The sequence below is a fragment of the Fragaria vesca genome, linkage group LG1 (genome assembly GCF_000184155.1).
Source record: "Fragaria vesca subsp. vesca linkage group LG1, FraVesHawaii_1.0, whole genome shotgun sequence".
Classification (NCBI taxonomy): Eukaryota; Viridiplantae; Streptophyta; class Magnoliopsida; order Rosales; family Rosaceae; genus Fragaria; species Fragaria vesca.
The window spans coordinates 20,516,943-20,533,393 of record NC_020491.1 but is presented as its reverse complement, the minus strand read 5'-3'; the positions used below and the strand labels follow the sequence as shown (position 1 = coordinate 20,533,393).

The 16,451-nt window shown below is 38.2% G+C and overlaps 2 protein-coding genes and 1 non-coding gene across 3 annotated transcripts; 2 read left to right on the top strand and 1 right to left on the bottom strand.

The window, feature by feature from the left end:
* The first annotated feature begins 7,860 nt into the window (after positions 1 to 7,860).
* LOC101308508 (aspartic proteinase nepenthesin-1-like) lies at positions 7,861 to 9,603 on the top strand. The gene has a single exon (XM_004288498.1). The coding sequence runs from the start codon at positions 7,984 to 7,986 to the stop codon at positions 9,364 to 9,366; it is 1,383 nt and encodes a 460-aa protein (XP_004288546.1). The 5' UTR covers positions 7,861 to 7,983; the 3' UTR covers positions 9,367 to 9,603.
* A 188-nt stretch (positions 9,604 to 9,791) lies between these two features.
* On the bottom strand, positions 9,792 to 12,191 carry LOC101292166. Its single transcript, XM_004289498.1, has 2 exons — positions 11,657 to 12,191; positions 9,792 to 10,177 (listed from the first exon to the last, which is right to left on the bottom strand). Exons 1-2 carry the CDS (start codon positions 12,189 to 12,191, stop codon positions 10,131 to 10,133), a joined length of 582 nt encoding a protein of 193 aa, XP_004289546.1. The 3' UTR covers positions 9,792 to 10,130.
* A 593-nt stretch (positions 12,192 to 12,784) lies between these two features.
* TRNAA-AGC lies at positions 12,785 to 12,857 on the top strand. The gene has a single exon. It is a non-coding gene; the product is annotated as a tRNA-Ala (tRNA).
* The last annotated feature ends 3,594 nt before the right edge of the window (positions 12,858 to 16,451 follow it).

The following is a 16,451-nucleotide window of genomic DNA, read 5'->3' as shown; positions in this document are numbered from 1 at the left end:
GAGATGTCTACACAATATTATCTAGATACTAGACGGTGGAGATAAGGAAATTCGATCGAAAAATGGTGCAAAAATGGAAATCCGCACCAAAACTTTGGTGCGGACGTCCGCAGTTGAGAAAAATACGTATATATATATATATATATGCATCTTCATGGAAGCAACTGTTCAAAATCTCCAAATAAGGGCTGGTCAAAGGTCAACATTGATGGAGCTGACTCCTCAAGTAACCAAGCTGCAGGTGGTATTTGAAGAATTGAAGTCACATAAAGGGATATCAATGTTGATGTGCAAGCTTGTGGGTGTTAGTGATACTTTTGCCAAAGTCTCCTATGTATCGTTACTTGCTTCTCGATATATCTAGAGTATGCATTCCCAAGCACTCGTCGCCGAGTGTGCTATTCGTTTCAGCGACTATGCATCAAATATCAAGTCGACTCTATCTGCGACTAACGCTAGGTCGATTAGTTCGTTCGAATGATCGATCAGAAAGCTTCAGAGGGTTCTCTACGTATTTTCGAATTCGTCTTTTATTAATTTCTAATGTAATATTCAAGATTGATGGTATTTCTCATGGTTTAATTTCACTATACGATTGATAATACAAAGCGGAAGGTTTTAGAAGTTACTAGTAATCTTCGATCCTTCACATTCAAGAAATGGGATTAATTACTTTTTAACCCATAAATTAAGTGCCACCAAAGGCTCTTAATTTTAGTCCCACTTTCATGAATTAGGAACCTTTTTTTCTCTTTTGAAAGAATGAATCCGGAACTTTAGTACTCGATCGATTGTCTATAAATATGGCTATGATCTACCCGCGGGTTGTTTTCATTAATTTTATGGGTTTAGAACTAGATAACGATCAAAATACAGAAGGACAAAGTTAGCCACACGTCACACTCAACATTAAAACAACTGAACAATTAATAACATAATATCTCATAATTCTAGTATGCTCAAGCTGGCCTGGAAGTCTAAATCAAGGTGCATGCATGCCTGTAAATGTGCTGCATATTTAGTACGTACGTACACGTATTTAGGTAGTTTACTTTGAATGTATTTTCTTCACAAAAATCTTTTGTTTTCTTATTAAAAAAAAAGAAAAGGACGTAATGTCTTTATATGGATCGATCAACAAAAGTATGTAACAACAAGAACACAACTTAGAGTCCCGGGTTACGAAAAACTAAACCATGCAATATAACGCAGGAAAACTTTAAGCCTTTTTAATGCTACAACATTCTAGGATGACACATCTTGATTAATAACCAAATTGCATCGGAGCAATCAAACTAAGTAACCAGCCACCAAAACACAATTAAGAAAGATAATAGATAGACCAATCTACGTAGATGAGACTATTCAGGAGCATCTAAGACCCCTAGCTAAATGCCAAGCCCAATAACTTAGAAAATGTTACAGACCCACAACGAGCCTAACCTAAATCTAACTAACCAAAACTAAAAACCAATTTGATAACGTAGCCAATACAAGGCCCAAGCCCAAACACCAAACCTAGACACGAGAAAACATGGTAGGCCTTGAAGCTCAACCCAACCTTGCAACCGCCACTGAAGAACCACCGTTGCATTATGCCCCACCACAAAAGTCGAAACCTCGCTGCACACGTCTAACAACCCCGTACGTCCAGCCTAAGGAGGTACCAAAACCGTTAGCAAGCAAGCCAACCCGAAACGGATAAGCCTGATCTGAGCCAGACTATGCCACCACGATCGTAACACCTCCAGTCTACCACCGAACTTGTAACATCACGCTACATCATCGTCTCTGCTTTAAACCATTGCCGCTCAAGCGCACTACGATCCAACACTCGGCCAATAAGATCAAAATACTACTTTGCCAGAAACCATGATCTCACACCCCCTCCCCCCCGTATTGACCTTTGTCCACCAAGAACGAAGGACACCATAGCAAATGCCCAAAGACCAACAGATCCCATACAGCGACAGCGCCACTGGATGTGCCTCTAAAAGGAGAGACAATTTTGAACACTAGGAGGCTATACACTTATTATGCGTGGTGTACAGTTCTTATAATTTTCCAGTGCTTTATTGTTAACTAAATAATAGAAATTTTCTCGAAACTACACCTGAAGTTTGTCCCACTATGAATATTTGTACATTAACTTCTACTATATAAACTTTAATACATCAAATTATAATCTTCACCCAACATCCATGCACGACGTCATTGATGACACTAGTTTGTTTAGGGGATTGAAATTTTCACTCCCTTTTTTACAACCACCCACACCGTCGAGCACAATCAAAAGCCAATCCGATCGATCGAAATCACCACCAACCACACGCCAACATCGCACAGCTGTCGTCAACCTCAAACCTATGATCCGGGCTTCCCACCGTGTTGCCAAAGCCGCTGGAGATCTGCTCACCCCGCCTCTGCAATCAGGCCCTCCAACCCTAGACTGGAGTGAAGACGTCGTCGAAACCCTAAAGCTTCTCTAGTCCGAAAGGGTCGAGTGCCAGAGAGCTATACAATCAATCCATTTTATTTTCTCCGGTTCTCAATAAAAGTTGTCTTATGTAAGTTTTCTCTCTTGGGCTTTTAGGATATATATAAATTTAGGCCTTTTTCGATCTTAATTAGAGTTATACTCGTATAATTTTAGTTTTGGTATATACAGACAATGAAGGAAACAAATACAATAATACTATCGAAATTTGACTCATCTCTATTAATTAAGCCAATTTAGTTTATAGAACTGCCATAGATTAAATTTCCATAAATCCCTTCAATTGCCCTTCCTTTATTAATCTGTATTGAAGTGAATAAATCAAGGAATGATATCAATGTAAAACAGATTAAAAAAAGAATTTATAAATATGGAATACAGTAGAACCTCGATAATTTAACACTAGATTAATTAAAATTTTCGCTAAAATAATAATTTTTGCCGGTCCAGACAACGTGGTAAATTAATAATTCGTTAAATTTATAAGATAATACAAATACGAAAATTCATATAGACCCCAATCAATATATAAATTAATAATTCCTTAATATACATAGAATTAACTATTCATTTATGATGATTTCATAATAAATTGTCCATTTTTGCAATTCCTTTTGCGTTCTAAATGTATCTTTGTTGTACTCACACAACGTTTTATGCATTTCATCTGTTATCGTTGATTTTATACACATTTGAGATGAGAGCCATTGTTGTCACTGATGTGTTGTGCAACAATGATTTTTGTTTATTTAAATAGAGTTTTGTTTATGTAATATTTATCAAATGAAAGAGTTTAGTACATCGAACTAACGTAATGCGTTGAATAATGTAGTACGTCGAATAAATATCACGTTAAATAATAAATACGTAATAAATTCGACGAGATGTAGTACATTGAACAAAGTATTATAATATTATTTTTGTTGAAAAAAGTAAAAGAATATTTAAGAAACTAAATAATATTTTGATAAATTAATAAGTTATAAATAATGGATAAATTAATAAATTATTAATTTATCGATTAATTAATAACTCGCTAAATTAATAATTTTTGTCGGTTCCGACCTTATTAATTTATAGAGGTTTAACTGTAGTGCAATTGAAAAGATAAGGAGAGTAAAATGATCGAGGAATGTAGTTAGCATGATCATAGAGCACGTGATATCTATAAAATAGAACAACTGTCAGGGCCACGATCGGAGACTGGAGATAGCATAAAGGTATGACTTCATCATTATTCAACCGTCTCGGTTTATAGTTCACACTAAGAAGAGAACTAACGTAGATTGAGGAGCAGATCAGATTAAAATCTAGACAGAGGTAAAGATTGGTGTCGAAACCGGTGATTGCAATTTCACCTTTTCAAACAAATCTTCCACCACCAACTGAAGGTATTATCAACTTGTAAGATTTCTTTGAATCTGTATTTTCAATTTTGGTTTCTTACTCGACTTCCATCAAAGATTTATTTGAATTACTGTCATCTCTGAATGTATATAAACTCCATTGCTTTAACTGTTGCTTGGAAATGTCTTTGAATCTCTTAGATACCTTCATGGTCAATTTTTATATATCTTGAAGGAATCAGATTGATTGGTTCCAGTTATGTCACGATTTGTTCTTGATTATAGATCGCTGATATCTTTTTATCTATTCTTTAAAGGGAAATATTTTAGAAATAGGATATCAACTCTGCATCTCTGAAAATTTAGGTTTCTTAACTTTAGGAAATAGCACATCAATATATGTACTAACGATCCCCACACAGTTTTGGTACATGTCATCAATAACACTGTTAACTGAAGGTCATAATTCATTTTTTAAAAGGTACATTTGTATTTTCATATATAGTTTTGTCTATTTCTCTCCCTCTTATGCAAGAACGATATCAAAGACATCGAACTAGCCTCTAATACTCCATAGTCTTCTCTTTTTGATTGGGGATCGAAGTCATGAGGGGAGAGGGAGGGTTAGAAAAGGGAGTGGAAGAAGATGAGTAGGAGGAGGATTCCAGTGGGTAATCTGTGAAGAGTGTTCAAGAAAGGAGAGGGAAGTGGGGAGAAAGGCAGCTTGATGATTTGAGCACAAGAAGAGCTAGGGAGGTAAATATAAGGCCATCAAATGTGTATGTATCACATATAGCTTTCTTCTGACTCTCTCTCTCTCTCTCTCTCTCTCGGTTTATGTCTTGATGTCTTCGAGATCTTGAAGTTTGGTGCTTTCCATGGTCTTCTCTTGCAGCTTTGGATTGTCCTTAGTGGTACGAATATTCAAAGGATTAAATTCAGTTTACACCCCTAAGGTTTAGGGTTAACATCATTTCAGTCCCCATACTCTCAATCTTGAAAATTTACCCCCTAAAGTTTATAATTTTCATAAATCACACCCAATTGCTGAAATTCCGTATAATTTGGACGTTAATTTTGACTTCATAACTCATTTTAAGGGCTAAAATAGTCATATAACAACATAAATCGCCTTTTATGACCTTTTTTTTATAAGATTTTATTCTAGCATTTAACATCCAAATTAAACGAAATTTTAGCAATTAGGTTTGATTTATGAAAATTGCAAACTTTAGGGGGTAAATTTTTAAAATTAAGAGTATGTGGACTAAAATGATGTTAACCCCAAACCTCAAGGGGGTAAACTGAAATTAATCCATATTTAAATCTCAACTTTAAGTTTTGTTAAATCTAAATTTCAAGCCAATACCTCTGCCTTGCATCGTTGTTCTATATTTTTTCTCTCTCCCTTGCTTTGTTTCAACTACGTACAAGCTCATATATAGTACTTGGTCATGAGATGGATGCAATTTTTTCCTATCCATTCAAATTTAGTACTTGGTCATGAGCTTCGTTTTTGGGTCTTCAAGCTTAGACTCTTTCACATGTAGACCTCCGTTTATAGCCTTTATTGATTTGATTCTATCATAAAGCACGATAAGATTTTCGTGTCACACCCAGTCTGTTAGAAATCTAATTTCCTTATGATTTGTGGTTAGTGACTTGGTGGTGTGATGACTCTAATTAATCAACAAGGTCCGACGTGGGTCTTCGTTGATCTTGTCAATGTGTGGGTTGAGGAACTTCAATGGTCTGGATCTTCTCCTCCTCTTGTCCATGTCTCTGAGCCCTAGTGTTCCAATTCCTAAACAAGAGGCCACCGAATTCGTTCCGGCGATTCAAGCGTCGGGTGAAGGATGTGGTTCAAGTCCTTCAAGGTTTCAAGCTACGTAATTAAGAATATGACGGAATAAATATAAAGTAACGGTATTAATGACGGTATGTAACAAAATTATATGTCGAGTTTGTTAATGACGGTCTTAAAATTTTTCCTTCTTTAAATGGCCGAAATGGCGGCGGGTTATCAACTGATTTGTCAACCGCAATGGAAATCTGTTGCTTAGTTCATAACAATTTTTTGGCCACTCACAAAAAAAAAGGTTAGGGATCGGCTGGATATGTCATGAAAGGTACTTTGTTTTCTCTCATGTTCTAGTATAGTATACTCATAAAAAAATTGGATGGTCTGTCATAGTTGATGCCATTGAGATCAAAATTGATGTCATATATAATCTTTTTTTAATCTTACCATAATTCTCTGTGATGGACATGATATATGACTATTTCTTTAGGCTCTTTCTGTTGATGCACTTTGTGGGTTAGGAGTAACTCTTGCTATAATTGTGGCTTGATGCTTAGTAATTGTTCGATGATGTTCCACAGCTTGGTGTTCTATTTTGTGCCTTTAAATTTTGGCGAGGCTTTGACAGATCATGCCTCTTTTTGTTAGTACTGATGGTAATTAATTATGGTACTTTTCTTTGTTTCTTTTTCCTCATTCCTTCTGTGTTTTGTTTCAGTAACTTAAGTCTTCAATTTTTTTTGGGGTAAATCGCTAATGATGTTGGCTGTGAAAATTTGAACTTTCAGATTCTTAAGCAAGCATGGAAGAGTGTAGCAATAATATTGATGCTATCAAGAGACTAAACGAGTTTTAGAGTTTAAATTATCCTGATCATGCTTGAATACTAAGCAAAACAGGCCAAAACTTTTGGAGCTGTTGCTATAGCCAAAGCTGGTGAAATGGATTGATGAAACTATGTTCAACCTACCTTTCATTTAGATCTTAGTTTGTGTTCGTATTGGTTCTATAATGTTTTTAGTAGATTCTCTGCTTGGATTTAAATTGTTTGGATGTCGTATAACTATTAGATGGAGTAAGGATGACATAAGAATGACATGATGGTCTTACAATCTAAATGTAATCCCTATTGACCTTGATTGGGATCGACATATCATCTTCACATTAATTTTATTTACGTCACATTGTTAAGGTTTGGTTATTAACTGCCTATATAACAAAAAAATAATCACCCAAGTAACATATTTGAAATGTTTTTTGATGCATCGTATTATCAACAAATTCACTTTAGTAATGTCTGCTAAATCGGACACAAACACATGCACCACACGCGTGAGCTCGTACCAGCCATTAGACATGATCAACGATAACAATATTAAACACACAGGCAAATGCGGCCCTTTCGCACACGCATCATGCGTGCAGGAAGGCTAGTTTCACATTAAAGAAAATTCATTAAGAAAAGTTAGCCCACTGCACCCTCATTTACATTTCTGGCTCCGTCTCCGGAAGTACATATGCTTAATTGGACATATGTAATTACAAACTTAGGAAGAAGAAGAAAAAAGAAACAAAAACAGGAAAATAGAAATTTGAGAGAGACATATAATAATGATAAATCTTTCTCACCTAACAATAATTAGACATCAAAATCACCTTGTTCTTCATTCTCTACCCCATGCGTGGAAATCAAACCAGCCCCATCTCTCCAAATTCTTTTTCAGTCCAATAGTAAACGAGTTAGCCCACCAACCCTCTAATACATCTTTTTTTTTTTTATATGAACCCTCTAATACATCATTCCTAGTTTCTTCACTTCTATACCAAATTTCCATCTTTGTAATTATTATTTGAATAAATGTAAGCAATGACATGTACACACAATGATATATCTTTGAGTACGCCTTTGGCAAGTCCATACACCAGAGATCGATCATCTACTTTAAGGTACCAAGAGATCGATTGTGTGTGCGCTTTAATAATCATCTTGCAGAAACACAATCATCATATGATTTCCAATACTTTACCGATCGAGGTAAGCGACTAAGAGTCGTCGAAATAGGTGGCCAACATATGTATAAACTAGAGAGTACTCCAGTACAATTAACAATATATATGTCCAAACTCCAAAGGGTGTGAAGTCACCTCAGTCTCCATCTCTCTCGCTCTTAGAATTGTTGCTTCTTTGATCATACATTTTCATTCCCTCAAAAAGAGACGCCAGACCATGCATTAGATATGACGCAACATCAATGATATCTAAACCACAGCTCATAATATTACTTATATTTCCGACCACCACCTTCTGGATTAATTGATCAATCTCATTTCTCCTTGAGATGGCTTCTTCAGTGATTCTTTCAAGGTCCAGTTTCGTATTAATAATACTGGGAGTACTAGGTGCACTGTTTGTTAACCCTTCGTGTTCCACTTCAAGACGAGCCCTTGATCTCCACGACCACAGCTTACAGATGCAAAGTGGGTTCAAGGTGACTCTAAAACACGTGGATTCTGGAAAGAACCTGACCAAACTCGAACGTCTTCAACGCCGAATCAAGCGAGGACGAAAGAGGCTGCAGAGGCTAAATGCAATGAAGCTCAAGAGCTCTACATCACCAGATAGTCATACCCGAGTTCAAACTCCGGTTCATGCAGGCGTGGGAGAGTTTTTGATGACGTTATCGATTGGTACTCCGGCAAAGAGCTTCTCAGCAATTGTGGACACAGGGAGCGATCTTATATGGACTCAGTGCGAGCCTTGCAAGCAGTGTTATAAGCAGCCCACCCCGATTTTCAACCCGAAAAAGTCTTCATCTTTCTCAAAGGTGTCATGTACAAGCGACCTATGTGATGCACTGCCCTCCTCGAAATGCAGTAACCAAAGCTGCGAGTATTACTACACTTATGGCGATTCTTCATCAACTGAGGGGATCCTCGCAACCGAAACGTTCTCTTTCGGAGATGTTTCTATTCCGAAAGTTAGTTTTGGATGTGGGGAAGACAACGAGGGTGGTGGGTTCAGCCAAGGTGCGGGGCTCGTAGGGTTGGGGCGGGGAACCTTGTCGTTGGTTTCGCAGCTCAAGGAGCCTAAGTTCTCCTATTGCCTTACATCCGTGGACGACACACAAAGTACGAGCACACTTTTGATGGGGTCAGTAGCAAGCTTGAACAGCACTACACCATCATCTGAGGTTGCAAACATCAAAACCACCCCTTTGATCAAGAACCCATCACAGCCTACTTTTTACTATCTTTCCCTCGAAGGAATCACTGTAGGAGGCACTAGCTTGCCTATTGAAAAAGACACATTCGCACTAGGAGATGATGGTGGCGGTGGCCTAATCATAGACTCTGGGACAACCCTTACTTACCTTGCACAGGATGCTTACGATGCTGTTGTGAAAGAATTCTCTTCCCAGATGGAACTTCCGGAGAAGGATGCGATTGACACGGTAGGGCTAGACCTGTGCTTCGAATTGCCAGAGGATGCTACCAAGGTAGAGGTGCCCAAGCTGGTATTTAATTTCAAGGGTGCTGATTTAGAACTGCCCAGTGAGAATTATATGATTGCAGATACGGATGTGGGAGTCATTTGCTTGGCTGTTGGGAGCGCTGGCGATATGTCTGTGTTTGGGAATTATCAGCAGCAGAATATGCTGGTTCTCCATGATATAGTCAAGGAGACGATCTCGTTTGTTCCCACAAAATGCGACCAGTTGTGATGATGTTGATATACATGTTGTTTGCTATATAGTATCATGAATTTCAATCATTTTATTCTTCTCTCTCCATTGAGGTAGGGGAAACGCAACGTTGATCGATGTATAAATCTATATATCTAGGATAACCATGTACCGAATCCGTATGTGGTTAAGGACTCAAACTTTCAATTACATGCATGCATGTATGGAAAATATATAATTTGTAACTCAACCATATCTATACAAATTTGTTTTGGTACGCCCTGAACCTCTTTCATATATATTTTCACTCTTTCTCAGTGTACATCTCCCCAATTTCTAAGTCTTTTTAAGCAAACATAATGAAATTCACGCACCATTCAATAGACGTAGAGAAGAGATAAAGAGCAAGAACAATTATAGTTTTTTTTTTTTTTTTTTTTCGGTAAATGAAACAATTATAGGTTGTTAATCAGCAAGATCTCAACTGAGGTTAACAACATGCAGAGTTTAATTCCCGAAGCCAACTGTAAAACAACTCACCGAGTGAATGTGAACAAGTACATATGAATTTAGCTATTTCTCGGTACTCTTCTGGACAGTTGAGAATGCACAGTCACCACCTTGTTGTTCTTCACCTTTTGAATCGACTCTCCTCTTCTTCTTCAGTAAAATCATTCATCAACCAGTTGCTGAGCTACTGTACACGTTAACTTAAGCGTAACAGACGTGTTGTGATGTGGTATTGGCAAATGGAGAACAGAATATGATTTTCCTTGACAGTAGAACAACCGCTTACATCTTGATCACCTTTCCAGCCGGACCTGAACGAGAAACCTGATATTTGACAGAACTGAAATACACAGAAGGAAGAGGATGAGAAAGACTACTAGAGTAGTACAGTTTTCTCGGATCTTGGTACAAAGCATGGAAAACATGAAAAATAAGATAAAGGTAAAACATAAAAGGTAAGGAAGTGGAATACACACTTCTGAAAGCTAGAACGTGGTATGGTGCTTTGGGAGTAATGAAGGAAAGTTAAATCTCCAGTTGTTGCAACTGCTGGCTCTGGAGACCCCTGGGTATTCATATTTGGAACAGTTGTGGAGCTTATCCCTATAAGAAAGCTTGAACAACGTTCATATGTATTTACAGACATAGAATATGGCAAACTTAGGTTATCAAGTGCAGCAATTACAAGATGGCAATGATCCCCAATGAAACAAAAAGTATTTATCAGAAGCAAGAGATGATATATGCTACACTTTTCACTTTACTTTAATTATGTACTGGCAATTGTCTGGGATCCTGATGGTCTATCATAGGTAAAATGAGTTTACTATGTGCTGCGGAGAATAATATTGTAAATACTGGATTTTCAGACAGCGATAGACATAGCAATAAACATATACCAAACATTTTAGTAAGTTTTATATTATCCTTATGTTTCTGGGTGGGCTGTTATCAAGCTGAAATTGCCAAGAACTTTGCATTGACACACATTCTCAAATCCAAAATTGAGTACTATAAAGAATAATAGAAAATCAGTTCAAGTATATATGAATTACTTTTCAGGTATATATGTTAGCTCAGACAGAAGAGAATACAGACTACTTCACTTCACACAGATGAATGATATTCAATGTTGTAGTGTAAAAGATGAGACAAAGAGGACTTCCTACCTTTTTCAATGTTTGTGGTTAAGCAAGTAATGATATCACAATTGTCATTTTGGATTGAGTGAGTTGATATGAAAGCTAAACTAACAAAATATCTTGATCACAGACCAATCCTCTTAACTTTGAATACACAAGTGTAGCTCAAAGGAACCACATTTAACTTCACAGTCACCAACTGACCACTAACCACCTATATGTGGGAGGATCAATTTGGTTGTTTTGTTTCACAAATCAGTCCTGGTATGAGTACAGGAGACTAAATTCTCAGTCTCAATTATGTATGTATAACAGGCACACATGGACACACGTATATAGCAGTCACCATTCCATCTACTATACTACTCGATGTATGAAATTGCAGAGTAATTTAGTAAAACAGTCATAGTGCAATGGAAAACATTTCTGATCTGGAAAGAGGAATCAAATTGGCACCTCGTCATTACAAGCCACCCTAGGTCTTTTTCCCGAACCAAGTGCTATTGCTAATATATACGGATTTTATCAATCACAAAGTAAGTTCAGTAACTGTTTCGAAGTTCTGTTAAATCTATTAGCTTAGTCAACAGATCCAAATGGCATAGACATAAAAATGTAATGATGATCAATTATGGAATCATGTACAAAAGATGAATAGAGAAAGGGAAAAGGTCTACCTTGAAATATTATGACACAGAAGAACAGTAGTGTGAAGATCATGGCAGATATGCCACTTTGCACAGATGATGACTTGGTTGCTTTTGTCTTCTTAGCTGCCTTAATCTGTTCAATTCGTGCACGCTTTCTCCTAGCAAACTCCACAATCTCTCTAACCAACTTCTGATCAGCAGCATCGAGTGATGGACCTTTAGGAGGTCGCGGTGGCTTCAAAGCATTCCTAGAGTTGGTATTCCTGGGCCTCTCATTATCATATGCTTTCTCTGCAAGGTTAAATTGCCCTCGATTCTCTTGTGAACTAATTTCTACCTTCACCTCCCCACTTTCACTCCTAACTTGGCTATATTTATCCAAATTGCTAGATGATTGATTGCCACATTTGCACATAATTGACTCCTTGGAACTCAAAAACACACCCAAATCACTACTCGAGAATTTGGTTACCGATCTCTTGCTCCAAAGAAGCTCCAAGCCTGCATCTTCTTGACTAGTACGGCATCCACTTTCAAGGTCTAAATTCTCAATTGAAGCCATAATAACTCTCAAGAAAACGCTTTGTTCACAACAAGCCGAGAATTGACAAGGAACCACATTGGACTATCAAGAACTGCGAAGTAAAACATAACATTGGCACCTTTATCAGCATAACCTCCAAAGGCCCAATCTTTTTAGTACAAAGAAGACAGAAACGGTTCTTCCAGGGAAATATGCAAGTAATTTATGGAAATGCTCTAAAGGAATGGAAAAACCAAACCGTAAATGAAGAACAAAACAGAACCCAGTAGATTTTATAGAACGGAGCTAGTGCTCACAACTCACAAGTCTAAATGCCGCTGAAACAGTGGTGTAGTTACCAATGCCAAGAGAAACCAGAAAAGAATATATAAACATTGTTGCCGGCAGAAAAATAAACAAACAGAAAAACCAGAGAAAAAGATGAAATGAAAAGGTTGGAGTTGGAGGTACCTTTGGATGAAACTTGAAAGTGAAAATTCCCAAACGGTGGTTGCGGGGTCTCTGCTCTCAGAAATCTAAAATGCCCGTTTTTCCTTGAATGGAATATCAAAATTTGAAAAGAGAACGTGTGTTAATTGGATTATAGCTGTTTAGTAAGAAAGAAATCAAGCGGGGATGTAGCTCAGATGGTAGAGCGCTCGCTTAGCATGCGAGAGGTACGGGGATCGATACCCCGCATCTCCAACTTTTTCAGTTTTACTAAGAAGCGGAAGGACGTGTTAAGCAATCAGGCGGCCACGGACGGCTTCTTCGGTCGTGGTTGCTACAAACAACTTTTGAGACTTTTTTTTGACATACAACTTTGAGAATTGAGAACATTGGACTCCACTACTGCATCTTTTGTTTTTGTTTTTTCTTTGTTGGGTTAATGGGGCTACTGCATCTTTTATTAATAAACAGATAATTTGACATTCTTATTAGAAAAATGCGGCACCGGTACCTATACTTTAGTGACAAAGTCAACGTGATACCCAAACTCTCAACTGTATTAATGTGATACTTGAAGTACGTTGTATTTTGATATCAACATGATACCTCCGTACAATTTCAGTTATTGCTTAGTTAAAATGAAATTCTTGATATTTCTCTAAAAAAAAATGATAACGTGTCAATCACATGAGAATAACATAGATAAGCAAAGTACTAAAATAACCTTCTTTCAATTTTTTTTTATCAAATATTTATTTCTTTAAGAATATTTTACAATCCCATCATTCTTCTTCTTCTTCGGCATCGACTTCATCTAGTCATTATGCTGACGCGCCTCCCGTTACGGCCCCATAAATTGAGTAAGTACAACACTTGCTTGATTGTGTTGCACATGTTACAAGACAGCAAAATCTACTACCCAAGTCTCTACATAAACCCAGAAGCTCAAAATCCAATCTCCCCAATACAAATAAACATATCAGACCAAACTTCAAACATAGCTCAGTTCCTCCGGTGACTGGCTTTGCCTGACCTGCCAGCTAGTCTTGTTGCTGCTACCGGCCTTCTTCCGCTCCTTACTGGCTTCGCCGGAGCTGCCACACACGATGGATCTCACGTTCTTATATATTGATTCATGAATTGAGGAGGAGAAGAATAATTTGGGTTCATGATTGCATTCATGAATTGAGGGGAAGAGAAGAATAATTTGGGCATAATTTTGGTTGATTAGTTGGGTTGATTCATGAACTGAGGAGAGAAGAAGAATAATCTTGGCTCGTAATCAACTGAGAAGAGAATTAAAAGCTTAGTTTTTCTTGGCTGCTCTATGAGCTTTGCTATTTTGTTTTTTTAGCTTTTCCATTTCTTTAATGAAATTTTGTTCTGGCCAGAAAAATTATTAGGTTTTTATTTTAGTAAAATGTCGTTTTTGCCTTTTATTTGGTGGACTCGATGCTGGCCACGTCAGCAAGCAGACGGCATCGTGACGGAAATTGGCCTCGGGCCTTTCCTTAGTAGCAAAAACAAACAAAATTTGGGTATCACATTAATAGTTTTTAAAGTCTAGATACCACTTTAACCGTGCCACAAGAGTTGGGGTACCGGTGCTGTCAAAACTTCTAATAAGAAATAACCCATCTTTTTCGAGATTGAGGGTGAAGGGAATGTCACCTAAACTCTTCAATAAAATAAATGTAAAGTAAAGTTGTTGAGACTTGAGACGATGCAATTTAGGATGGACACATTTGCATAAAAACGTGGAACTTTAATGGATTCTACTGAATTGATGTTTTTTTATTTGTTTTTTATTTATTTTTATAATGTAGAAAAACTTAATTTTTTTCAAGGAGACACAGCAAAAGTTTAGGGTTATGATGACTGACCAATCGAAAGTTTTTGAAAACCTGACATGGTTCGTCAATCGTTAAAAGTGTGTTAATAAGGTGGTGTAGTTCAAAGATATCAAATACATGCGATAATTAAATGAGTCATTATTGAATTAATCTCCTTATTACATGAGGTGCATCACCCTTAAACGGTGGCTTCCGTCCATTTGGACGTTGGTGGCGAAGAGATGAGGTTGTCATGTGGAGGTGTGTACTGCTAAATTTGATGGTGGATCGGATTTTCAACAAATGGTGAGCTTGAGTTGCATATCTGCAATTCACCCGATTACTGATGGATAAAGAGATTCGTACTTAATCACTTTTAGATTTACATTTAAAAGGTTAAATATAAAACAACTCTATTTGAAAATAATTCAACTCATCAAAGAAATTAAACACTGCCTCCTAAACCCTAAGGCATCTGCTTTCTAGCACTGCCACCAAATAGGCAAATACTACACCCTAAGGTCATCGCACCCCTAAGTCGCCACCAAGCCGGAATTTTCTTGGCACTAGCGCATCTCAACATGCTCCAAGTTGTTACAGCTGTGTCTGCGTGGCCAGTGGCGGATCTAGGATTTAGATATGGAGTGGGCTTAAACTTTGGCCGAATGCCAAATTTTTTTTTTTCCAATACAACCATGCAAAGTGTAGGAGCTCAACCAGAACTTATAATTTCATATTCTATATAAGAAGGAGATTATGCCTAATTTCTGTAGGTGAGTGGAGGCGGAGGGCCGGAGGCAAGTCGTCGCTATCGGGGAGGATTGGAGGAGGCCGGGAAGAAGGAGATTATGGTGGAGCCGGGGAGGACTGGAGGGGAGTGGAGGCGGAGCCGCGGAGGGAAAGAGGGATAGCCGGATAGGTGAGTGGAGGGTTGGAGGCGGAAAGGAACAGCAGGTGAGGTCATCCGTGTTTTAGACTATTAGTGTTTAAGTTGAAGGACTCCTTCGGTGAAGGAGGTTAACTTGGTGGATGAGTGATGATTGTGGATTTGACTTGGGTTGTTGGGTAATGGGTTGGGCTTGGTCACTTGGTGGCTGGGCATATATAATATATCAACCCAAAAAAAAAATATATCTATACCTAATTTTTTTTTTTTGCCCCAATTTCTTTGGTTGGGCTTGAGCCCCACCCACTTGTATACTGGCTCCGCGCCTGTGCGTGGCTCCCAAAACCCAACCATCAACCCCAATCTTCTATCTAGGTGGGGATTGGATCTTGACATCAACTCATGCCAGTCAACAGGTGCTGGCTTCCAATGCAAGATCTGATCATCTCGGCGTTTCAACGAAAGTCGAAGAGGATGGGGCTTGGAATTCCTGGCTGAAAATTAGACCAAGAGGTAGACTCAAGCCAAATGATCACCAGTGGTCCTTTGCGATTGGGTCTGGGGCTTTGCTAATGATATCAGATTTTCGTATGCAAAGCAATCCATTTGGAATACTCGAACTCTGATCTTAGGACGCAATGCGGCGAGAGGAGCGGCTACACCACACGGAAGGATAGCGACGGCAGGTAGGGATTTCACCAGAGGACGTCGCATTCTCTGGACTCGTTATGTCAGGATCCAGAACCTTGCCAACGAAGTGATCTGTTATGACGAACAGAGGCCGGGCGTTGCCCTCGACGGGGACAGTGGATGTTGCAAACGTCACGCAAACGGCCGCCGTAGAGTGGGTGTCCAGATCAATTGGAGGACAAAACTCCTATTGGGTTCAACCAGTTCAAAGGCCCAATTAGGGGTCCAACCCCACGTATGTGTTGGGGCCCATTTGGGTAAGGAAGACTATTTGGAGATGGGCTCGTTTGTGGGCCAGAATTATGAGATCTATTTCTCTAGGGTTTTGCATATGGGATCCCAGAGGCCAAGTTCTACAAAATCAATTTTGACCTGCCATATCAAATATTTCTTAATTATATGGAGTAGTACTGAATGATAATTCAAGTTACATTGTAATAG